This window comes from Mytilus galloprovincialis, chromosome 4 (genome assembly GCF_965363235.1).
Source record: "Mytilus galloprovincialis chromosome 4, xbMytGall1.hap1.1, whole genome shotgun sequence".
Lineage (NCBI taxonomy): Eukaryota > Metazoa > Mollusca > Bivalvia > Mytilida > Mytilidae > Mytilus > Mytilus galloprovincialis.
The window spans coordinates 59,620,161-59,645,814 of record NC_134841.1 but is presented as its reverse complement, the minus strand read 5'-3'; the positions used below and the strand labels follow the sequence as shown (position 1 = coordinate 59,645,814).

Sequence of the window (25,654 nt, the reverse complement as noted above, 5' to 3'; positions counted from 1 at the left end):
TAGTTGATAATAACATAAAAATCAGGGGAAAAACTACAGTTTAAGTGCCACCCCCACTTTCACGTAAATGAACATTTTAACGACAAATGAAATGATCTATAGGTTTAAATCTTTTGCTTCTTAATTGCTTGCTTACAGTTTTCTAAAATTGTCCGTTTATGAATTAACAACTTAAAAAGAAACTCAGATTCTAACTCCCTCAGGCGCAGATGACTTTAGATGAATTTGTCTTTGCTTTAGGTTCTTTTAAGTCTTTTTATAGCTCAAAATACATCATTGGCATTCAACTACTAGTATTAAAATTTTGGAGTTCTTGATGAAGATAAATCCAGAAAAGCACGTCATGAAATCAAAAATGCTAAATCCAGAAAAGCACGTCATGAAATCAAAAATGCTAAACTATCAATTTAAGATAACAGTTTCAAAATGAAAGTCACTATCAAATGTAAATAGGAAAATCTAGTGTAGGGAACACATTTCTAAAAAGACGTCTGTAAGCATTTTTCTTTTCTTCTATAGAAGTTAAAAAAACAATTAATTCCATCAATTGATTCAAGATATGTATTCATACGTCAGTATTTGTCCACTATTTCTAATAGCCTTTATTGGAAGGATTTATTAAAACAAAAAGAAAAGAGAAAGTTAGTAAGCGGATTTTCAAACTCATAAGTTGAAAACAAACTGACAACGCCAGACAAAAATAACAAAAACAAACAAGGACCAACAATAGTACACAAAATGCAATATAAAAGGTGATCTAAGATGCTCTGGAAAGGTAAGCAGATCCTGCTTCAATTTACGTTTATCAAAATAAATATAAAAGAGAGGCAAAAGACGCCAGAGGGGCATGCAAACTCATAAGTCAAAAATGAACTAATGAAACTTATAAACTAATAAAATGGCATGGCTGAAAAAAAGGAGAAAAAGAGACCAACAGACAAAAAATGAAATTAAAACACAACCTAGTAAACCAAATACGTAGCAAACACAAACCCCAACAACTGCATGTAATTAGTGCTCTGCAGGGGTAAGTAGATCCTGCTTCCCATATGGCACCCGTAAATATCATACCGTGTTTTGTGACAAATACAATGAAACCTACACAATAAATAAAAATAGATGAGAGAAAATCTCATGGAAATAACGAACGAAATATTGTTTAAGATGGCTTCGAAATAAAAAATAAAAACGTTCTAATAAAACTTTCTGAAAAGGTCAGTGAAATTCATAAAAACACTACCAGTATTCGTTTGATAAATATCCCTGTTATACAGATACATACATGCACGGATTTGGACACATGAGTTCACATTCTTGCATTTGATCCATCTTTTCCCAAAGACAAGCCTCTGTAAAAAAAAAATACGATACAGCAAATGAAGATATGTAATCAAAATGAGGTTAGAGAAGAGAACTGCGTATCATATACAAGAGATTTTTTTATGAAATTTCATAATTATGAAATGACACTTTTACTTTGCAAACAAATAATTTGGACAGTGATTAGGAATTTTTCGATCTAAAACATTATAGGCGGAAGTAATATTCTATGATGAAATTCCTGATTTTCTTTTTCATGTTAAAAAAAAGATGCCATCCGTCTTCTGTTGTTCAATGTGATCAACTGAGGTTTTAGATTTATCATTTCTTTTTAATGTAAAAGAATTCAACTTTTCAACGTATTTTACCTACCGAGATTCTTATTTTGAAAAGGGAATACCAAAATTATTCTGAAAAATTTTAGCCTGCATATAATTTTTTGTACTTTAAATCTTTTTTCAGTTGTTGATATTCTTCATAATACAGCTAGCTCCACTACGCTAATGAGATATCCCGCTAACACTATGCGTCAAATTCGATTACTGATTTTGTTAGTTTAAAATTTGACGAAAAAATGCATAGACTACAACCAAGTTGTCCTTGTGATTTTTACAGAGCGTGTTTATAACAACAGATTGAAACAGTTTGAATCGGTTTCATTTTTTTAAGTCCCCGTTTACAATGAATTAAAGCCAACTCTTATCTGTGTGGTGGTTTATGGGGTGTTCCTATACCTATAAACCATATGTAACGTTTGGTTGATAAGCATTATGACAACTATTGAAAATGTTTTGATGAATTGTTTATCTTTAAAATATGTGCAAAATGAGCTATTTGTTTTTCACATTCTATTGGCTGGACATTTGTTCTTTTAGAAATTTGTGAGTAGACATGGGTGAAAATCTCTACTTAATCTCTAAAAAAAGCACGTCATGAGAAAAAACTTCCCGTCATGAATAAAAAGAATTAAACCTGTAAAAAATGTAGAGCCACGGTAGTAGTAATTTTTCTTCACGAATTTAAAGTTTGTTTTCGCGTAACTATCAGGGCAAAGATGCTAGTAATGATATATATGTACTTACGTTCCTCGTGATTCATACAGTCGCAGACCGATGAATTCTCCGGTTTTTCATATAAAGGAACAACACACCCACATTTTTGTTTCCAAATATTTTGTTGACAAGTTTTTGTACAAGTTGATTTTTCGTAGATTACTCCATATCTTGTTTGATACAAATTTTCAATTGTCCCTTCCGTTGCACAAGATGCATGAGGTGGCGTTAATCGGGTAATTTCTGTCTGTAAATTTGAAACCGAAAGTGAAGAATTACTTTTTTCTGGAATTACAACCTTCATCAAAAACACTCACTAGAAGTGAAAACTACAATTAACAAAGAATTGCGATCATTACGATCGAAAATCTTGAAAGTTGGGGATTATTATTTATTCAGAACGGACCTGGAGTTGGCTAGTTCATCCGCAGAAATTCTGTTTTTTTCTTCAAAATTTGGAATTTTAAAGTGTTTTTGAATTTTTCTGTTGAATAGCTTTATAATGTTGTAATTCAAATACGAATTAAAATATCTACATCACATTTTCTGGTTATAATCGGCCGAAACCCAATTATTATAGAAAAACATACAAATATATTTTGATTTAATCTATATCTTAAAAAAACACTCCTTTTTACAAAATGTTAGTTTAGAACGTATACAGGTGAATTACAGCTAAATAATAAACTGACAGTCTTTATGAAGACCCCCTAATCACTAATATTGTTTTAGTCTAATTATCAAATGTTGGATAAACATAATAACCCGTATTTACTACGAAAGGAGTCCTTCTGCGCTAATTACATTTTTCGTGGTTATTATTTCGCGCAAAAATGAAAAGGATGTCGCAAGCAGGAAAAATGTTTAAATTAACCGCAAACAACGTTGAAGTAAATATCAAGTATGTAACAGACAGAATAAAATTAACGGAAACAATTTCTTACACCAGATGCGCATAGCAGATGTCAGCCAGAACCAACAAAAAAAACCACATTAACAAAGGCAATTTTGAGCTAACTTTAAGTGACCTGAATTAGGTTCTTGGTATGACATTATATAATTAAACAATGTTTCATATAGGTTATTTTTCAGTATTTCTGGAACGACAAATTAAAATAACTATCAGGTAGCACTTAGTAGCACAGTTCCTAATAAAATTAATGTGATTGTTCTTACAAAGTCAACAACCATTATTGAAAATATAATAACAAAAAGAAATATGGATATCACTATTTTTTTTCATTTTATGGTTGGAATAACAATTAAAAAGCTCTTTCAAAACGCAGGAAATAACTCTTTCATTATAATTAAAAGCTCCTATTTTAATTCTGTTGTTGTACTCGATAAACTTGAGATCGTGTCTAAATAGGCCATCCTATATTACTTCTAATGAGTAGACCCGAATGACAATGGACATGATTAAACCTTTTTTAGTATTATTCATTTGTTAGCTATAGAACGGTTAAGTTGAGATATCAAATACAAATAATATGGTTTGATTAGATAATGTCGGTTCTTAATTAAACACAAACATATCAATTTACTTTTTTCTCTCTGATCAGTACTTCGATTGATATGTCAGTTTGATGTCCAATTAGTGTTGTATTGATGTTTTCTTTGGTAATGATAAATAATTGTTCAAAATTTTATCATTTTTTTTAAATTAATTATTTCATTGCGAAATATTTTTGAACAAACTTGTCAAACATTATTGTTATTACCAAGGAGCATTGCTAGAAGTTCTAACAGATTTTATTGTTTTCAAAATTATAAGAGACACATTTTTAGCCGAAATGTATTATTTTGGGGATTTTCATGATTTTTGTATACTTTTTGAAATCGTTAACCAATATTTGCATAATCTACAGAATGTCCATTGATGAAAAAAAATGGTTATATCAAACTTTAATTGGCTTATTAATTCTTATTTCACGCATGTTTTTTGTAGACGAAAACTCTAATGATGTGCAAAATTATAAGCCAGGTATCTTTGATGAGTTTAGTAAAGTAATAGTTTATGCGTAAAATACATCTTTTTTATTTAATTTTTTCATGACTTGAAAACCTTCTACGTCATTTTGATTACAAATTATATGTTACTTGGAATAAAACTTGTTTAGGTAAAGAATATGAAAATTAAAATAACGAGAATACAGAACTCTGAGAAAAATTCAATACGGAAAGTCCCTATTTAAATGGTAATATCAAAAGTTCAAACACATGAAACGAATAGATAACAACTGTGATATTTTCATAATTTTATATTCAATAGATGTACCCAGAAATAGCACTATGCGTGCAAGTATGTAAATTGGTGATTTGAAAACACAATCGTTTATAATTAAATGCAAATTGTGTCTATAATTTCTCAAGAGACACAGCAATAACAGTTGATATTAACTGTCATAGACCAAACATTAAAACAAACCAAGGGCTTCTTACCACTTTAAGTCCAACTGATGTCATAAATCCAACTGGAATTGAAAAACCATCGTCTTCTAGAGCGGGAAAGGTTCCCCGAGTGTGAACTAGAACACGAACCGCTGCATCTTGAGCAAGAGCCGGCATGTACTCATACTGTTGTACGTTCAGTTCTAGCGAAAGTCCTAAAAGTAAAGGTTGGCCGTGTTGTTTAAAAACATTAAAGGAAAACTAAGATTTGTAATCTTTTGTCACCTCAGATTGTAATCAAATATGTTCTACCAAAACATACATAAAAACAGATCAAAATATCTTAAAACGAAAACTGTAAATTTTGAAATATTCGAAAATCAAAAAACAAACAAAATGCAAAAAGGTTTAAGATAACATTTACAAAAAGGGAACGCCCAATGTTTTTTCCTCGATTTTAAAGGAACATCAGTTTCGTTCCTCAATCTTAATGCTGCAGGGTTTATTTTTGTGTAACATTCCTTTTCTCAATTCAATATATAGAACATTGTTAAACCATTATAAACATTTAACGTATCTAATTTTAAAATTATCTATTTGTTGCATCTTAGTATTTCATACATAATCACTTGAGGTAATAAGTTTACTTTTTGTTTTAAAACGTTTGAGATATTTTATCATCATTCATTTCGTAATTATTAAAATATATCTGATAGAACCTATTCTTGAGTAGCACAAGACTCTAATAAAAAAAATTTGAGCATTCTTGATCTTGAGCTATATTAAAGATAGATCTAATTTTTTTTTTAAATGTAACTCTCGTGTTTTGTACATACAAACGTAATTGATTGATTTAAAAATCTTTATGTTAACATATTTGGAATCGGATAAAAATGTATTTTAAAGAAGTGATAGTTTTCGAATGCTGAAAATAATGTTTTTGTAACTTACTATCAGTGGCCTTTTGACTGCGGTTGGTATATACATCAGTTTAAAAAAATGTAACTCTATCAATGACATATCTGAGTTTCAATTTTATTATAATCATTACCCATTAATGGCCCCGAGTATGTACTGTACAGTGGATCTTGACTGTTGTTAAATGCATTAAACGTGAAACAATTTCCATACTTTACGTTCGGGACGAACGTAAAATTCCTGAAAAAAATGAAAATACATAAATCTGTAACAATAATTGCACGAACTGAACAGAGCAATTCAGAATTTATTTAGTATTTGGATTTATTTGATCTACATTGGTGTTTCTTATGTCGAAATCTGTCTTCTCTGCCTTTTTTGTGTTTTTTGTCTTTTGCTTTCTTATGCTTCATTCCTTTATATTTTATTCGTTTAGTTTTTGTGTGCATATATTATGCTGACGCATGATATTTAATATAGCCCATTGTTAGAGCTTCATATGTTACTATTACAACGAGGTTCTGCGAAACATATATACCATTTTTAGATAGTTCAAACTTACTTACTTTCAATCAATCGGTTAGCATAAAAGGCTACGACATATATTAAAAATATAAAATATGATTTTTTTTGTTTGTTCAATCATTAATGAAAGGGAAATAATGAAATAATAATTCGCTTTAAGCAGCCAGTATCGTTTAATTTTGTCAAAATAATCTAAGAAACATTGATGAAATCGACCACGTTGAAAACGTATTCATGTGAATTTCAATGTAACCCTTTAGCTAGAGATGGATATCGCATGAATTGTGCGTGTTCAATTATTTAAAGGAAAAGAATGTCAATATTGAAAGTGAAATAAAGGTAAACCAAAAATTAAAATTTCTTTATTCATATACTGTCAACTTATATCAATCTTTTAAAATGGTGTTACTTTGAAATAGTTGGGTAAATACTTTAATTAAAACTATTTTTAATATGCCTTTATTAAAGTTCTTTCAATAAATAAGAAACCCCTTAAATTGAATGAAAATTTACTTATTCACAGTTATAGTTTCAGCTTGGGAAAGGTTTCATTCCACATGTCCATGCATATTAAGCACGAGGAATGACTTGCTTAATAATATCAGATAACTCGTATTTTCATATCATTATTATTATATTTTAAATAAACAAGTTAAAACTTACTGTGGAGAACATGGCATTCCCCGAAACCTGCATGAAACAAGAAAATCTTCTATTTGATGACCGTATGATTTAAGTTCAGATTGGTCCATGTTTGCGGCAATTGTGGCATAACCAAATGTGGCAACCATTTCCTGATCTTCCGTTTTATAGAAAGCCGCCGCGGTGACTGGGTCAGAAAGAGCAGACCATACATTAATGCTATTATTCTTCATCTGTGACATTACATAAGTATCTGAAAAACAAAATTATGGGCAATTTTAATCTATGAATTTTGAATGAGTGTACTTATAATGTAAATAACAGAAAAGAAAGCATGACACATTTATTGCCTCTTATATCATGTAATTTATATTTGAAACAAAATGAGTAGCACACAGATAAAATCACACAACATTTTGATAGAAACCTTTTTTTATGCATTCAATTCTTAGTAAATAGTTATCAAAGGTACCAGGATTATAATTTAATACGCCAGACGCGCGTTTCGTCTACATAAGACTCATCAGTGACGCTCAGTTCGAAATTATAAAGTTATAAAGCCAAACAAGTACAAAGTTGAAGAGCATTGAGGACCCACACTTACATAAAATAATGCTTATATTTATGAAGTTTTGGAGAAATTATCAACTTGAAAATGAAGAAAAGCTTGAATTAAAATGAAAACAAGTCCCTCGTATAAAAACCAACACGAGACACTAAAAGAAATGTTACATGAATGTTTCCTTCACACACAAAAAGTTATCGTGTCCATTTAACAACCAAATATAGAGCCGTCGAAAAAGGCATTACTCGACTTTAAGTTATAGTAGCTTAGTCGACGGATTGGTTTATGATCTTTTGATTAGCGGAGTTGGTATAAAAGAGACCCAAAAAAAAAAGATACCAAAGGGACAGTCAAACTCATAAATCTAAAACAAACTAACAACGCCATGGCTAAAAATGAAAAAGACAAACAAACAACAGCACACACGACACAACAAAGAAAACTAAAGAATAAACAACACAAACCCCATCAAAAAACTAGGGGTGATCTCAGATGCTCCGGAAGGGTAAGCAGATCCTGCTCCACATGCAGCACCCGTCGTGTTGCTTATGTGATAACAAATCCGGTAAATAGTCTAATTCGGTAGGTCACATTCATGAAAGGGAAGGGGATTGTAGTTACGACGTAAGGAACATATCCGATATCATTTGTGAAACGGTTATTCCATAACGGTCAACCAACTCGTGATGGCGTCCGTAAAATTTACGAGGGGATGATTTCAACTTCACCATTTGGAACTCTTGGTTTAATAGCTTCCTTGTGAGCAGCAACCCTCTATCAAGAAAATCATGATAGGAAATGCAAACACGGGAATATCGTATCAATTGGGAGAGATATACCCCTTATACAGGTGCTGCTGGAATGTTGCTACTTAGAAATGGAAAGTTCACAATTGAAAAGCTGAAATCATCTCTTTTGTCGTAAAGTTTTGTTTTCAACCGACCCTCATTGTCAATGTTTAGATGTAAGTCAAGATATGAGGCCGAAGATATAATGTAGCATTTACATTGGTAAACTCGTAGAAAAGGATAAATATTTGCAAAGTACAGATATAAAAGTATTGCCCTCTTTTTACTCAAAGTTTATAACATACACATAATTATGAATAAGTCATCTGTGTGTGTGTGTGTGTGTGTGTGTGTTGAAGAGTTAATTATAATCAAATACGTAATGTTATAACAAATAACTGCACAATGGAAATACATATATTAATTCTAAAACCAGTTGTCGGCATGACACGGGAGAAGTTCTCTTTATTTTATGAGAGTATGATATACTAGAGGAAACTACTAGAGGAACAGATTGTGCTTGATTTTCATATAAAGAAGACACAATCAGTTCAATTAAGGTATGATGCTGGTATGTCAGTAACTGATATAGGTCTTTTTGTTAATTTATGTCGATCTTTGCCATTTTGCTTAGTTTCTTATGTTATCTAGTCCGACATCGGGCTAGAGGTATAGGGGTTGGTTGGGAATTCGCGTAACGTTTTTAGCAACGCCAAATGTTTTGCACCTGTCTAAACCTCTGAACTTTGTCTTGTAGGTGTTTGTTTTTAAATTGTGGTTCATTTGTATGTTTCAGAGTAAGGAGAACGGTCCATTTTTGCTGAGCAAGTATATATTATTAAAAAAAGAGGGGCGAAAGATAACAGAAGGACATTCAAACTCATATATCGAAAATAAACTGCCAACGCCATTGCTAAAAAAAGAATACAAACAGACAAAGATTAGTACACATGACACAACATAGAAAACAACTGTCATATTTCTGACTTGGTACTGGCGTTTCTATATGTAGAAAACTGTGGATTAAACTTAGTTTTATAGCTAGCCTAACTTCTCTCAATTGTATGAAGGCAGCATCATCATGTATTTTTTTGTGAATTTGATACGGAATATTAATCAACAAGTTCTTAGTATCTTCCGATGCAGGCTTTTTATAGAAAAAAAAGGTCAGGCGTTCTTTTATATAACTCCGGTTCATAAAAAGAGGGGCGTAAGATACCATAGGGACAGCCAAACTCGAAGATCAACAATAAACTGACAACGCCATGGCTAAAAGAGAAAAAAAGACAAACAGACAAATAATAGTTCATCATCTTACTACTGGGACACAGTGTCGTTTTAAGTTTTATAATCTTGTACGATATATCATTATCACCCGACTTGGTTTTTAAAAAAAAATCATATTTGTCTATCACATACTAAAGATATGTATTTGACTTCTTTCCTATTTATTTTATTTTCTCTAACTTTTCGTCAATTTATCCCTTTCCGCGCCCATTGTATAACAAAATTTAATCAACGTGTGGTTCGTTTGATCTCAGTTCTTCATTGGTTAAAATCCGATTATGATGTCGAAATATCTTGCTTTCCTCTGATTTTTTTATTGTGACGGCATGAAAAAAGGCGACCATGCCTAATGACGTCACATATAAAGAACACATCTTTTTGTAGATCATTCGAAAAGAAGGAATACGTCTGACTGCATATTGTTTGAAAATCATCAGAGAAACAGATTCTACCACCAAATCTCGTGTAATACGATATTAATCCACTCTCGACAGTAAAATTTTGAATATTTAAAACGCTCGGCGAGCCTCGCGTTTTAAATGTTGAAAATTTAACTTTCTCGAGTAGATAAATATCGCATCACACTCCATACAGTAGTAGAATCTATATATACATATCATATGAAAAGGTATAAAGCCTAAAACCCGTCTTTAAGTGCGAAGCCTTCGTTAAGAACAATTAGATATACCTCGTTGAAGCTTTTCCAATGATCTTCATTTATATGATGATAATTCGATTTGTGTTATCAATGTTATGCTTTCAATTTAGTTTTAATTCTAGAAATTACCTATTCATTATAATCGAGTCAAAAAAGCATCGTTAATGAAGGAAATATAGCTTATCGACAAAACAAGATTAACTACAAAATACGTCATGAGAAGGATTTCATGCAGAATGAAGAAAAAACTAAAAGTATCGTATTATATTAGAATAATGTTAAAAAAAAATACCGAAATTAAAAGATCAATTTACCTTGTTCTAATCTAAAAGAGTAAAGAAGCTTATCGAAACAAACGAAATCATTAAACAAATGTGACAATACATAAAAAAATGATTAATAAGCTGCGAAAAAATAGGAAAGGGACATTCAAACTCATAAGTCAAAACCAAACTGACAATACAACTGTTCAATCCAGACGACACATTAAAAAAAAAAGCAATACGAGGGAATACCGTTTGAGTATGTTAATTAGGATCACTTTTGTCCCGTTTAACTCTATGAGTTTGTTAATAACATTTTTCCGATATATTTCAAAATTACTTTAGATTTGAAATTCCTCTAATCAGAACCTCAAAAACACAAAGAATTACACAGAATCGTGAATTAAACATTCTAACATAAATCCAATTTGAATATCAGCTATTTTGTGTATATTTCTTAATATGTTTGTCTGATCTTTATTATGACTCATAAGAAGTTAAACCAGATTTTTTTTTTCAAGATTTTATTCAAATAACTATGAACTATACGGCAACGAAAGAATTGGTCTAATGTTGTCAAATATCTTTTTTAATTTATAACAAATCTTAAGTCCATACTCTGCCTACTTAAAATTTGAATGCAGGATTAATACTTTTTAGACACATTCGTTTTAGTCGTATAATTAGGATCACTTTTGTCCCGTTTAACTCTATGAGTTTGTTAATAACATTTTTCCGATATATTTCAAAATTACTTTAGTGAAATAATTATTCTTAAAATCTATTTTAATGACTTCATTTTTACGTACAGTAAATAGTTATCAAAGGTATCAGAATTATAATTTAATTAATACACCAGACGCGCGTTTCGTCTACATAAGACTCATCAGTGACGCTCAGATCAAAATACATGTAGTTATAAAGCCAAACAAGTACAAAGTTGACGAGTATAGAGGACCAAAAATTCCAAAAAGTTGTGCCAAATACGTCTAAGGTTATCTATTCCTGGGAAAAGAAAATATTTAGTTTTTCGAAAACTTTTAAGTTTTGTAACAGGAAATTTATAAAAATGACCATATAATTGATATTCATATCAACACCAAAGTGCTGACTACTTGGCTGGTGATACCCTCGGGGACGAAACGTCAACCAGCAGTGGCACCGACCCAGTGGTGTAAATAAAATGTCAATTTATAGCACATTTTTATAATTGATCAGTTTATTAATGCAGATTCACATTTCAGGGCAAGAAAAATTATCATATGAAATAAAGCTATTTAAATTTCAGTTAAAAAATTTGTTGTTCGTAAGTTATTGTGTGGAATGAAAAAAAATCTTATTTTCTTTCCATTTTAATCATTTATTAAACCATTCAAGCATTTGTCGATTTGAAACATTAGTGTCCTAATTTATATGTAGCATTAATGTCAAATGTATGAAGTTGAAAAGTCAATAATAATGATTTATAATTTACACATAAGTACGCCCAAGGGGATCTGAGAGGATAGTTTGTTTCATGACTTCTCAATGTACACACTAAATTGCAATGATACATGCTTTTATAGCCTCAAAGGCAGAATAAAGACCAAAAGGAACAACCGCTCAATCTCCATATGTACATAGAAAATCAAGTAAAACCTATTTCTCTGCAAACCAAAAAGCTCTAGGTAATTATTAAAATCTTGTTTTTTTTCTCCATATAACTTTTGATTATAAGAAGTCATTTAAACGCAATGCTTAATAAATACATATAGAAATGGGATTTTAGAAAAAAAACAATGACAATTATTAAAAATGTATACAATGTTAAGTTTTCGGCTTTTTTCATCTAAAAGTAATGTAAAACATTCTCCGTTAACAAATTAAATGCAATGATGATTTTCAAAATACTTCATATAATTTTAATGTAGTACATTGCTTCATCTCTGCTTTTTCTTAAGGTTTAATACATGTTATCTTGAAGATGTGGATCCTAGTTTTTGGTAGCAAATGTGAATTTACAATTACTGGTCAAAAATATTAACATGAATACGGTATGAATTATGTAATTATCCGGCCAAACACAAAATAGCCAAGTTGATGTTGCCATTGTGTCGCAATAATTTTTATATAGATATAGTTTAGTAATGAATGTATGTTTTTATTATTATTCTTTATTTGCCTGTATGAAATCAGTGACAATTATTAATTGTATGTTGTTGTTGTTGTTGTTGTTATAGTAAATTTGCAAGCGATTGTACAGTCGTTAAAAATGAATAATTTAAGACAGGTAAGACTATATATTAGAAAAGGTACATAGTCATGTGAAAATTCTGGTAGTAACGATGTTTTTTTTTTATGTTTATTAAACATTTTTTTATTGCTGCTCTGTGACAACTTAGATCGATTTACTCGGAATCCCACCCTTCTAAGAAAAACTTTTGGATTCATATGTCGTTTATGTTATTTTATTGGCTTTTATGTTTAAAACTTAAAGCAGAAGGCCGTACGGTGACCTATAGTTGTTAATGTCTGTGTCATTTTGGTCTTTTGTGGATAGTTGTCTCATTGGCAATCATACCACATCTTCTCTTTTATATAGTAACAATTGAGTTCATCAAACTTTCCATAAAGCAACTTGATATTTTTTCGAATGTAGGCGCCATGTTTGACAGTCTCCCGAATGACCAAAACATTATAAAACTGTACAGTTCCGTTCCCACACTGTTATACATTGGATAAAATAAAAAAAGTATGCTACCCTCACAAGCAGAAATCATTTCAGAACATGTGTTGCGTTTTATTGTATTAAACATTTATGTTCGTTTAAGTATGGCTAATCAGAATATAACAATTCATAAGTGCAGGAACATAGAACATTACGAACCATAAAAAGGTTGGAAGAGAGCCCAGAATTGACGTAATAAATGTTTACATTGGAAAATATTCTGTTATGGATTTCAAAGTAAGAGAAGGGAAATCAACAACAATTTTAACTTAAATTCTCTCTCATTAACCTTCTCAATTAATGTACTTAGCTTACACCGAGAAACGCATTGTCAATCGTATTTACTATATAATAAACATTTCATTGTTTTAATTAATTTGATATTGTTTTGTATGAAATAATAGTTGGATAATGATCTACCTTGTTATATTGATGATAAACACCAATCGGAAAAAAACCTAACGACATTGAAATTCGAAACGGTTCAGAAGACAAACTAATATCTCCGTTAAAGCAAGTTGTTTCTTCAAAAACATCTAATTGTTCTGAACTAGTACCATAAAATATATCAAATTTAAGGTGGATTCCATCTCAAAAGCGATCATTAAAAAAAATTAATGTAAGATATTGTACTCTGCAGTTGTTCGAATCAACGTTATGAAAACATATATATCAGTAGTCTTGTCTTTACAATTGATCCATTTTGTTGTATTTTGACAACGCAATTTAATTTCATAATGAACAACAATAAAAGCAAAATATAATAATTCTCGAATGTACTTAAAAATAATGGGATTCTTGCGTCTAACATTGTTTTCGTGTATCACAAATCAAGGTCCTTTAAACATATTTTGTTGTTATCTACAGATACCTTTATCCTTTTCATGAATGTACAATTAGTCATTGCACGGAGAAGTGGCATAAGTCAGTCAACTAAAGTGTGTATTTTTGAATCGAAAAGTTGCTATGACTGAATAATTCAAATCTAAATTGTCCAATGAAAATTACTAAACAAATCAAATAATAACAATATCTGCAATATTTATTTAACTGGTCATCGGGAGGAGACAGGTTAATATCAACATATTATTTGAAACCAGTAAATAAAATGAATTAAGGACGCTCGTGGGTACAAAAATTTCAGCAAAATTATAAATATGTGTTTTCTAATTACAAATTTTATTTATTACACAATTAGTTATTATTTTATGATATGGTACAAAAATCAACCAAAAAAATCGATTCGGTTTGGCCCCAGATGACTTTTAAAATGTTTATATCATTGAAAAAGCTCCAAATTATCTCCCTTTGGTGCAAGAATGCCATTTTTGGCATTAAAATTAAAATTTCTTTTTTTACCTCATCGGTGACCTATATTTTTTTTATTGTTTTCAAATAAGCTGTACACAAAATAAGTGGAATCATTGTTCCTTATTTCCAATGATTTCTCGAGCTCTTGTAAACGTTCCAATGATTGATTCATCTTCATTGTTTTTCTCAATCCGTACCTCATTTCTTTTATCAAATTTGCAATAAAACATTGAACTGATGTAACAATTCTGGCTTTTATGGATCGATCTTTCGTCATGTCAGACTAGCAACAGTGGATTGAGGTACATTTTACTTTTGAAAATGGAACGGCTAACTCTTCAAGACGCATCAGTGCATGGCCTGTATTGGATTTCATTCATGTTGCTAAATCTACTATTTACTTTTTAGTATATAGTGGAAGCTGGAAACTGTTAAAAAGTAAAGTAACAAAAATACCAAACTCGTATAGGAAATTCAATGAAAAAACATCCATAAAAGCCCAACCACATCAAACGAATGGATAACTGTCATAATTCTGACAATATGGTGACAACAATATGTGACAAAAAAAAAACCGATATATTTTTAGGTAAAAAGTTAAAAATAGGTTAATCCTTTTTTCCTGTTTTTGTCAGGGTATTGTTTTTCTTGAACTATGCTTCTGATAGCTCCTTTGCAATTTTCTCAGAACGTTCTTAACAATTATTTCAATTAGTTTACAGTAAGTCCTTTAAATTGAACAAAGATTAATAAGTTTTATATAGTTGGCTAAATTTTACTAAAAAGGTTGGAACAAATATCGTTGATTTCTTCTGAATCTTCAAATCTGTCCTGCTATAAATCTAAAGTTCTTCTGAACTAATTTACCGCCAGTATTTACGTGTGTAAACAACTTTCGTTAGAAATTCAACAACTGCACAGCGCATTTTTTCTTCTATTTTTTTTAATTTGAGCGTTCGTAATGAAGCGCTTTTTGCTCATCAATTCCTAAATTATTATTTTCATTTCAAATCCGGTCAAACATTTTTCAACAAAACTTGTTGGATATAAACTCATGACCACACCAAAGGGAATGTGTTGCTTACCGGTTTTTCTAGTCGTTTTTGTTCCATTTTGTCTTTCTGTTTGGGATTTTTAGGTCTTCCACTTTTCCGTGGATAGACCTATTGGTTTTGTTCTGATAATTGGTTTTTTAAATTTTTTTTTCTTCCGATTATTTTTTTTGTGCTGTATTTTTTGTTTCAAAAGATGTTGCTGTTTTGTATATGATTTCATACAGCCTATACAATTCTAAAGGGACCCTGTTTAACAGAACATTTTTCTTTGTAAGAGTTATCTCCCCAAACACTGTTTTTCTTGTGATGAGATCTCCTGTGCAACCGTAAAAGAAGGCAACAAATTATTTTTTTTAAATCATGTAAACTGCTCGTTATATTCTCAGGAAGTTACGTTTTATTTTGACCGAAGCGTTACGAAGACTCAATATGAGTGTTTTTCCCCTTTATGTTTTTGAAATAAGTGATATGTATTTGTAATCTCTAAACCATAAGTGGTAGAGACTTATGGTTTTGATATGGGGTACTTGGTACACTAAAAGAAAAATTAGGTCAATATTAAAGCTCAAGGTCATGTTCTTAATTTTGATTTTGGCTTGATATTTCTTTTTATCAGAAGCCATATAAGAGATCGTCAAAATATCCGACATGTCGGTACACATCTTCTTAAACGGGTACCTTGACAGAAAAATGAGAGAATTCTCCCCTTACTAGCTGCTTGGTGATATAACTCATTAACCATGTATAGTAGATACCTATGGTCTTTTGATTTAAGATATGACCTTGAAATTTAAGTTAAAGTCATATGTAAATTTGATGTTCTAGACCTTTGTTATAATGTTATTTTTATAAATGATAGAGCCATGTGACTTCTTGCTTTAGGTTGCAAGCCATATGACCTTGAAAAGGCCAACCAGAAGTGACCTTGTGTGAAGCGGAAGTAACTATATTTTGTGCTTTCTTAACGTTGAAGTATATACATATACTTTTGAAATCCGTGTCCATTAAACTAACTGATTTTTTTCAAACAAGAAGTAACAAATTATCACCCTTATTTTAACCTTACATAAAATTGAGAATGGAAATGGGGAATGTGCCAAAGAGACAACAACCCGACCATAGAAAAAAACAACAGCAGAAGGTCACCAACAGGTCTTCAATGTAGCGAGAAATTCCCGCACCCGGAGGCGTCCTTCAACTGGCCCCTAAACAAATATATACTAGTTCAGTGATAATTAACGCCATACTAATTAAAATTGTACACAAGAAACTAAAATTAACATAACACAAGACTAACAAAGGCCAGAGGCTCCTGACTTGGGACATGCGTAAAAATGCGGCGGGGTTAAACATGTTTGTGAGATCTCAACCCTCCCCCTATACCTCTAGCCATTGTAGAAAAGTAAACGCATAACAATACGCACATTAAAATTCAGTTCAAGAGAAGTCCGAGTCTGATGTCAGAAGATGTAACCAAAGAAAATAAACAAAATGACAATAATACCTAAATAACAACAGACTACTAGCAGTTAACCGACATGCCAGCTCCAGACTTCAAATAAACTGACTGAAAGATTATGATTTCATCATATGAACATCAGGCACAATCCTTCCCGTTACGGGTTTAGTATCATACCATCATAACATATATGAGAAGAACATAACCCGTGTCATGCCAACAACTGGTTTTTGAATAAATGTGTTTAGTTCCGATGCAAAGACCCTATAAGTGAATCAATATTAACGCCAAAATATGCAATCTTTAATGACCTGAAACTATATCCCTTCTTAATAAGTCTATTCAAAGGTTTTGTTAGTTTTTGAGGTGAATACTGACACCTTTGTGCTTTATAAAGAATATTTCCATAAAAAATTGGATGTGAAATACCTGAATGTATAGAAACAATATATTTTTGGAACCAGCTCACTGTTAGCTATCATCTGACACTGGAAATGACATTCTAAAATCGATTTTTATATTTTCATTTTCAAAATGCATGTTCTTAAATATGGAAAGACCTTCAATTGTTCTCTGAAGAACTGGTTTTTAATTATATGTGTTTTCGTTTCAATTCTTTTATCTTTTTTTTTTACTTATAACTTTTGAAAGAAATTGTAAACGACTTAGTTTAAAAGTTCTGAATCTTTTGTCAAAAGTGATTGGTGGATTAAAAGAAAAGAAACAACAGAAATAGCAAACGTTTATGTTTTATTCTCTGATGGGTTTTTTTTCAAACCATCTTCGATGCTTCATAACGATAACACATCATAACACAAGTTTCGATTTAAAGTAGTAGATTACTATCTTGACACCAATATCTCATCAAATAATACTTAATGGCGTAGCATGGTCAATATCACTTATTTTAATTTACTTCTAAATAATCATCTAATTCCTACATGACTAAATTTGTTTACTAATTAAACATTTGAAAATCATAATATGGATTTCCCTAGAAAAGCAAATAAAGGAACAGCGAATTTGTATTTATTGTAATCCACAGAAATTGTTCTATGTAAATATATTCGCAGAAAAAAAACTTTCAATACTTGTTTTGTTTTTTTTTATCAATTTTAGGTTTATGGTTTAATAACTCAAAACTTTTCCATTAACCGATTACACTGTCACCAAGTACAAAAACTATACAAATTGTTTGCTACAATTAGAGTAATATATAGCCTTTGTATAACTGATAAGTCAAATCCAGTGCATGGTTCATTTATGCTTGCTCTCTGTGTTCCATCTCATAGAGACATAGCTTGGGAATGTTACCAGTAGATATACATATGCATATTGTTTACATTGAAATCTGTGGTAACCCTTCATTCGAGGTAGGGGTAGTTAAGAACATAAGTGTTAGTTTAAACTCTGAACAGTTCAGGGCATATAAAAGTTGAAAATATGCCGCACAGCCCTATATTTTGACCTTTGAAAAAAATTGTAGTGCATATGAACTTTCTTTTCTAGGATAAGATTTTTTTCAAAACTTCATAGTAAAAGTGGTACAGTTTTAGCCGTAAAAGGACTTCCTATGGGAAATTGCATTGTCAATATTTACAGAAATGCAACCTATAAGTGAATTTGTGAGATTCCTAAATGTTAAGTTAACTGTATTCTTCTTATTTGACAACTTTATCTTGTCATATACCTTTATATAGACAAGTACTTCTAAAATTTCAATGTGTTGAGAAAAATTATTCTGAATGAAAATTTACAAGACATTTGTTCTTTGTTGTTTTATGGATTAACACAATAACATAAATTCATCATAGATACACAGATTAAAATTATATAAGCAGGACCAGTCTCTCCCTTACACATGACTTATTAGTCACACTAAGATAAAGAAAGATAAAAAAAAAAAAACGCCAAATAAAACGCAATCTATTCATAATGTAGCTTATACATAATATTTTGAAATTTTTTATATATTTAGTACGAAATCAGTAACATATGTAAAGGCAAATGTCCAAATAAGATCATACACAACTTTTTGCTCTTCAACTTTTTACTTCTTTGGCTTAATAAATATTTTGATATGAGCGTCATTTTGAAAATGAGTCTTATGAAGACAAAACGCGCGTCTGGCGTACTAAATTATAATCCTGGTACATACTTTGTAAAGAATCACTCTGATTCAAACAAAAAATTCTCTGAAACCGATATTATCAAGATGCTTGATTTCTTGATTGACAACATATTTGTAACGTTCGGAGGACGTGTTTTTCAACAGACTGTCGGCATCCCAATGGGAACAAACTGTGCCCCTCTACTTGCCGATTTGTTTCTTTATTATTATGAGGCTGACTTCATGCAGGAACTTCTTAGGAAGAAAGATAAGAAGTTAGCAATATCCTTTAACTCCACTTTCCGCTATATAGATGACGTTCTTTCACTAAACAATTCAAAATTTGGTGACTATGTGGAACGCATCTATCCCATCGAATTGGAGATAAAGGATACTACAGATACAGTTAAGTCGGCTTCATATCTTGACTTACATCTAGAAATTGACAATGAGGGTCGATTGAAAACTAAACTTTACGACAAAAGAGATGATTTCAGCTTTCCAATTGTGAACTTTCCATTTCTAAGTAGCAACATTCCAGCAGCACCTGCATACGGGGTATATATCTCCCAATTGATACGATATTCCCGTGCTTGCATTTCCTATCATGATTTTCTTGATAGAGGGTTACTGCTCACAAGGAAGCTATTAAACCAAGAGTTCCAAATGGTGAAGTTGAAATCATCCCTTCGTAAATTTTACGGACGCCATCACGAGTTGGTTGACCGTTATGACATAACCGTTTCACAAATGATATCGGATATGTTCCTTACGTCGTAACTACAATCCCCTTCCCTTTCATGAATGTGACCTACCGAATTAGACTATTTACCGGATTTGTAATCACATAAACAACACGACGGGTGCCACATGTGGAGCAGGATCTGCTTACCCTTCCGGAGCACCTGAGATCACCCCTAGTTTTTGGTGGGGTTCGTGTTGTTTATTCTTTAGTTTTCTATGTTGTGTCATGTATACTATTGTTTTTCTGTTTGTCTTTTTCATTTTTAGCCATGGCGTTGTCAGTTTGTTTTAGATTTATGAGTTTGACTGTCCCTTTGGTATCTTTCGTCCCTCTTTTGATAACTATTTACACCACTGGGTCGATGCCACTGCTGGTGGACGTTTCGTCCCCGAGGGTATCACTTCGGTGTTGACATGAATATCAATAATGTGGTCATTTTTACAAATTTCCTGTTAACAAAACTTTGAATTTTTCGAAAACTAAGGATTTTCTTATCCCAGGCATAGATTACCTTAGCCGTATTTGGCACAACTTTTTTGAATTTTGGATCCTCAATGCTCTTCAACTTTTTACTTGTTTGGCTTAATAAATATTTTGATATGAGCGTCACTGATGAGTCTTATGAAGACGAAACGCGCGTCTGGCGTACTAAATTATAATCCTGGTACCTTTGATAACTATATACGATGTTTGTACTTCTTGAGTATTTGTAATATTATACATGTAGCCAATACATAGATATAATGTTTTGTTATTATGTTTTATAGTGTCAAACTCTAGTGTTTTAACATTTTTACAATATTGAATATAAATTGAATTTATCATATATTATCTAGCAATGTTTAAATATGTTGGATACAGGAATACTAGGGCCTTTAGAAGTGTATAAAAAAACCTAAAATCACAAAAAATACTGAACTCCGAGGAAAATTCCCAACGGAAAGTCCCTAATCAATTGGCACAATCAAAAGATTAAATACATCAAACGAATGGACAACAACTGTCATTTTCTTGACTTAGTACAGGATTTGTCTTAAAACGTTATGCCCTATATATATATATGTATATATGCCCTATAGTCTCAAGACGGAAATCAAAATAAAAAAAAAACAACGTGCGTTTCTTAATTTTAATGAACAGAATTTCGACTGTTTCAGATCTAATTTATTCAAATTTTCAAATTAAAGATCTGAGCATTACCGAGAAAGTCCAAATGTCTAAAGTAGAAAAACTTACCTCGCATCGTGAACGTATTCAAAACAAGTTCTCTAAATCAAAAATTATGAAAAGTTGTTTTATTTACTTTATACTTGGTGTGTTTGGTTTAACGTCATGTATAATAGACAGACGGAAACAAGCTATGCTAGATTGTTTTTAGTCACTTGTAGACATAAAAGTGGAGCAACATATACCAGAGGGACAGTCAAACTAATAGATCGAAAATAAACGCAATGGCTAAAATTGAAAAAAGACAATCAGACAAATAATAGTACACAAGACAAAACATAGAAAACTAAAGACTACGCAATACGAACCCCACCAAAACTAGGGGTGATCTCAGGTGCTCCGGAAGGGTAAGTAGATCCTGCTCCACATGTGACCCCCGTCGTGTTTTATTACAAACTTGGTTTTTAGTCTAATTCGATAGGCCACATTGTTTGGGAAGGGAAGGGGATTGTAATTACGGCGTAAGGAACATATCCGATATCATCTGTGAAACGGTCATCCCATAACTGTCAACCAACTCGTGATGGCGTCCGTAAATCTAAAATGGGATGAGTTTTACAAACATAACAAAATTGTCGATTTCCTGTTTAAAAACTACCAAACAAATGTTGAATCTGACTATTATATTAAATTCCTTTTGGTCACATATCGTTTATCAGGTATTTAGGTACATCCTTGGCTTTCAATTTTTTTTTTTAGAGTTCCACGTTCTCGATTAAGGCAGTTCTGTAAAAGCGCTTCGGACGCATCAACTTATAAAGATCTTCTTTTCTGTGACATTTCTGCTAATAAAACATTCAATTTTTAACAGTTAAAAACAGATTTTCCACCCAAGGCATAAATTAACCTAGTCGTATTTTACAAAAATTAAGATTTTTTATGATGTTTTACTGCAGACCGAGGGTAATTAAAGATGCAATTGAAATTAATTACAATTGTGAATGTAATTCAATGTAATGTGTAATTGAGCATATTTTCAATTACAAGTAATTGAAAGTCATGAATTACATTGCCTTTTTGTCATGTAACTATGAATTACTTTTTAATTACTTTGAATTACATTTAGATAATTGCATAAAATGGAAATTCAAAAGATTTTGGCTCTTCTCTGTTTATGTGTTACATATTTGATTTTCGTTCATTTTTGTACATAAATAAAGCCGTTAGTGTTCTCGTTTGACATGTTTTACATTCTCATTTCGGGGCCTTTAGTAGCTGACTATGTGGTATGGGCTTGGCTCATTGTTGAAGGCCGTACGGTGTCCTATAGTTGTTAAATTCTGTGTCTTTTTTTTTGTCCCTTGTGGAGAGTTGTCACATTGACAATCATACCACACCTTCCTTTTTTATATAGAAAGTTGTGTTTACGATTCCTTGTAAAGAAAAAAAAACAAAACCACAAACAACCTATCTTTAACGAGAAGATGAAGTTGATCTTTTAATTTTTAGAATGGGGAAAACTTCCTTCTTGAAGTAGATTGACAATGTGAAATTTATTTTGAAACCTGAATGAAATGACAAAACAATGTATCAAAAGTAAGGATATATAGAAATAAAAATAATCAAAGTACAAAAGTCAACGAAATATAATTTAACTATATGATTTGTTTATTTACAACCACTGGGTCGATGCCACTGCTGGTGGGGTTTTAATTCTCATAGGGTATCACCAGCCAAGTAGTCAGCACTTCTGTGTTGACTGTTGTTATCATTGATATAAATTAACTGTTAGCAAAACTTCAAGTTTTTAAAATACTAAGGATTTTTTACCTCAGGAATAGATAACCTTAGCTGTGTTTTGGCAAAACTTTTAGGAATGTTTGGTCCTCAATGCTCTTCAACTTCGTATTTATATTAAATTGTGGTCCTGGTACCTTTGATAACTATTATTTTGCCTTTTTAACACTTTTTTATTCGCGCGTCACAGAGGAGTCTTTTGTAGACGGACCGCGCATCTGGCGTATATATAAAATAAAAATTCTGATTTTTTTATAACATGTAGTTCTAAAAGGCATATATTTGTCTACACTGCATAACAAACTATTAATAAAAAAATCAAGTTATATCATTGGTGATATCAAAAGGATACACAAATAACTTTTTGGATAAAGATATGAAGAAATAGCGAAAACAGATGATGGATGAGTTATCTGATATCGGTCGAACGAATAAATAACAATCAATATTGTCTTCTAAAATGAATATTGAAAGAACAATATCAAGCATATTATAAAAAGAAAATAAGAGTGTTTTACCTATATAAAGTTTTATTAAAGTAACTAAAATCAACTGAATAAAACAGTTCTTTATGAAGCATGCATTTAGAATGTTCGCAGTTACTTAGAGCAAACTCATTCTGATGACATTATATTAATGAATTAAGATAATCTCACTAATCATTCGAGTTTCTTTAGTAACGTAAAAACTGGTTTTTATGTGCAGTTGTATACAATTTTTCGGTAAGACACACAAATATATTTTCTTTTAAAATCATTTCACTGACATCGTTTTCTATAATAGAGGGACAAAAGATACCAAAGGGACTGTCAAACTCATAAATCTAAAACAAACTGACAACGCCATGGCTAAAAATAAAAAGACAAACAAACAACAGCACACACGACACAACATAGAAAACTAAAGAATAAACAACACGAACCCCACCAAAAAACTAGGGGTGATCTCAGGTGCTCCGGAAGGGAAAGCAGATCCTGCTCCACATGCGGCACCCGTCGTGTTGCTTATTTGATAACAAATCCGTTAAATAGTCATAGATTTTACAGCTTTATCATACAATATAACTTCTGGGATAGAAGGATTTTAATTGATAAACTTTAAAAAGGAATATGAATTTGGTTAGAAAAGTTGGTATTCCAACCAGATACAAAGCCATGCAGTATTGTTTCTTCATATTATATTTGATATTATGTTTCTTAGAATAGGACTCGTGTTATATAAAACATTTATTTCTACGAACAATGAGAAAATGGAACTTACCTTCTTCACTTGATCCTCCGTCGCCATCATACCTTTCTTTTGTTTGGTTTTTCATAGATTTTACAGCTTTATCATACAATTGAGAATTCTGCCATACTTCAAATAGTGCTTTAAATTCTGGAGCGTTAAAAGGAGAGTTTTCGAATCTACTTCTTCTGATTGGATTTCTGTTACAAACTGTAACACTTGGAAACTCCATCTTCTGAATAGATTTGAGTTCTATTTTCACCTCATAAGGATAACTTAGGTACTTCTCAAACAACCAAAAACACTGGATACATAACCAGGACAACATTGCTAACACCAATATCAGCCAGACTATTTGTTTGAAAATATTACCAGCTTTGCAAATTTTTGTCAAAGCCGTAAAACTCGTTTCTGATATAAAAATGTCAAATCTTTCTTTCACTGTTAAACTTCTGTCCTTTTCAATTTGCTCTTCCAGCATTGCTCTGAATTTGTTTTTCGATTTTGAAACAAAAGCTATTGTTGGTATTGGATTCACCTTATCCACAACCGGTGAAGGAGGCTTGTTGCTACTGTTTGTTCTTATTCTCATTTTGCTGACGTTAATTTTCTTTACTTTCGATTTCTTAGAAGACATCAATATTAAAGGTAAGATTGGTCCACCTTTTTCAGTAAAATAAACTCAAACATTTGTACTGTGTTCAATCCATCTACGGAAAATTGGTGAGGATACAGTTGTTGAATGTCATCAGGTAAAATGGAGATATTTCAAAAGAACTCAAAGTTTTAATACCGGAATTAACTACATCGTTTGTTTACTTAAGTATAAATCAATCTATCATTGGAAAAGTCATTAGGCAAATGTAAAATCTGGTACCTTCGATTTTAAAATACCGTCATGGGGCCATGTGATATTTAATTGTCGTCAATATTGTCTACAATTAAAACTTATTAATGGATTGAAATCATGAATTACCTGTTTGATATATTTCAAAAAGAAAATGAGTCAATCTCACCATTTACAGAAACTTGGGGCATTATTACCTAGACCAAACCTTTTCTTCGCAAGAAATCGTCGAACACATAGTAAAATTTGCGAAATGAAATTAAAATGTTGAGGATTTGCATATAAACCCATCATTTTCATTTCATTATTATCTTTGAAACTGATCGAGTTTAAATTTTTTGTTTTACTGGTAATGGATAAAGGCAACAGTAGTATACCGCTGTTCAAAACTCATAAATCTATGGACAAAAAACAAAATCGGGGTAACAAACTAAAACCGAGGGAAACGCATTAAATATAAGAGGAGAAGAACGACATAACACTAAAATGTAACACACATAGACAAAATCCCACGAGAATAACAAATATAATATATATATATAACATCAAAACCAAATACATGAATTTGGGATAGACAAGTACCGTGACACGTCTTATCGCAATGTGAATTTACACTAAAAAATAAGAGAAAACAAACGACACAACGTTATAATGTAATACACACAGAAACGAACTAAAATATAACAATGGCCATATTCCTGACTTGGTACAGGGCATTTTTAAAGGAAAAAATGGTGGGTTGAACCTGGTTTTGTGGCATGCCAAACCTCGCACTTTAATTATAATCCTGGTACTTTTGTTACTATTTATGGCCATGTGA

At 31.3% G+C, this 25,654-nt stretch overlaps 1 protein-coding gene across 1 annotated transcript in view; it reads right to left on the bottom strand.

The window, feature by feature from the left end:
* Positions 1 to 24,778, bottom strand: part of LOC143072574 (acid-sensing ion channel 1A-like) — a 33,480-nt gene extending 8,702 nt beyond the window's left edge. Inside the window, exons 1-6 of the mRNA XM_076247583.1 lie at positions 24,021 to 24,778; positions 6,870 to 7,101; positions 5,815 to 5,921; positions 4,815 to 4,978; positions 2,403 to 2,619; positions 1,283 to 1,349 (exon numbers count right to left, since the gene is read on the bottom strand). Of these exons, the coding sequence (XP_076103698.1) occupies positions 1,283 to 1,349; positions 2,403 to 2,619; positions 4,815 to 4,978; positions 5,815 to 5,921; positions 6,870 to 7,101; positions 24,021 to 24,624 (1,391 nt within the window). The 5' untranslated portion in view covers positions 24,625 to 24,778. The remainder of the gene's footprint in view (positions 1 to 1,282; positions 1,350 to 2,402; positions 2,620 to 4,814; positions 4,979 to 5,814; positions 5,922 to 6,869; positions 7,102 to 24,020) is intronic.
* Positions 24,779 to 25,654: the final 876 nt, after the last annotated feature.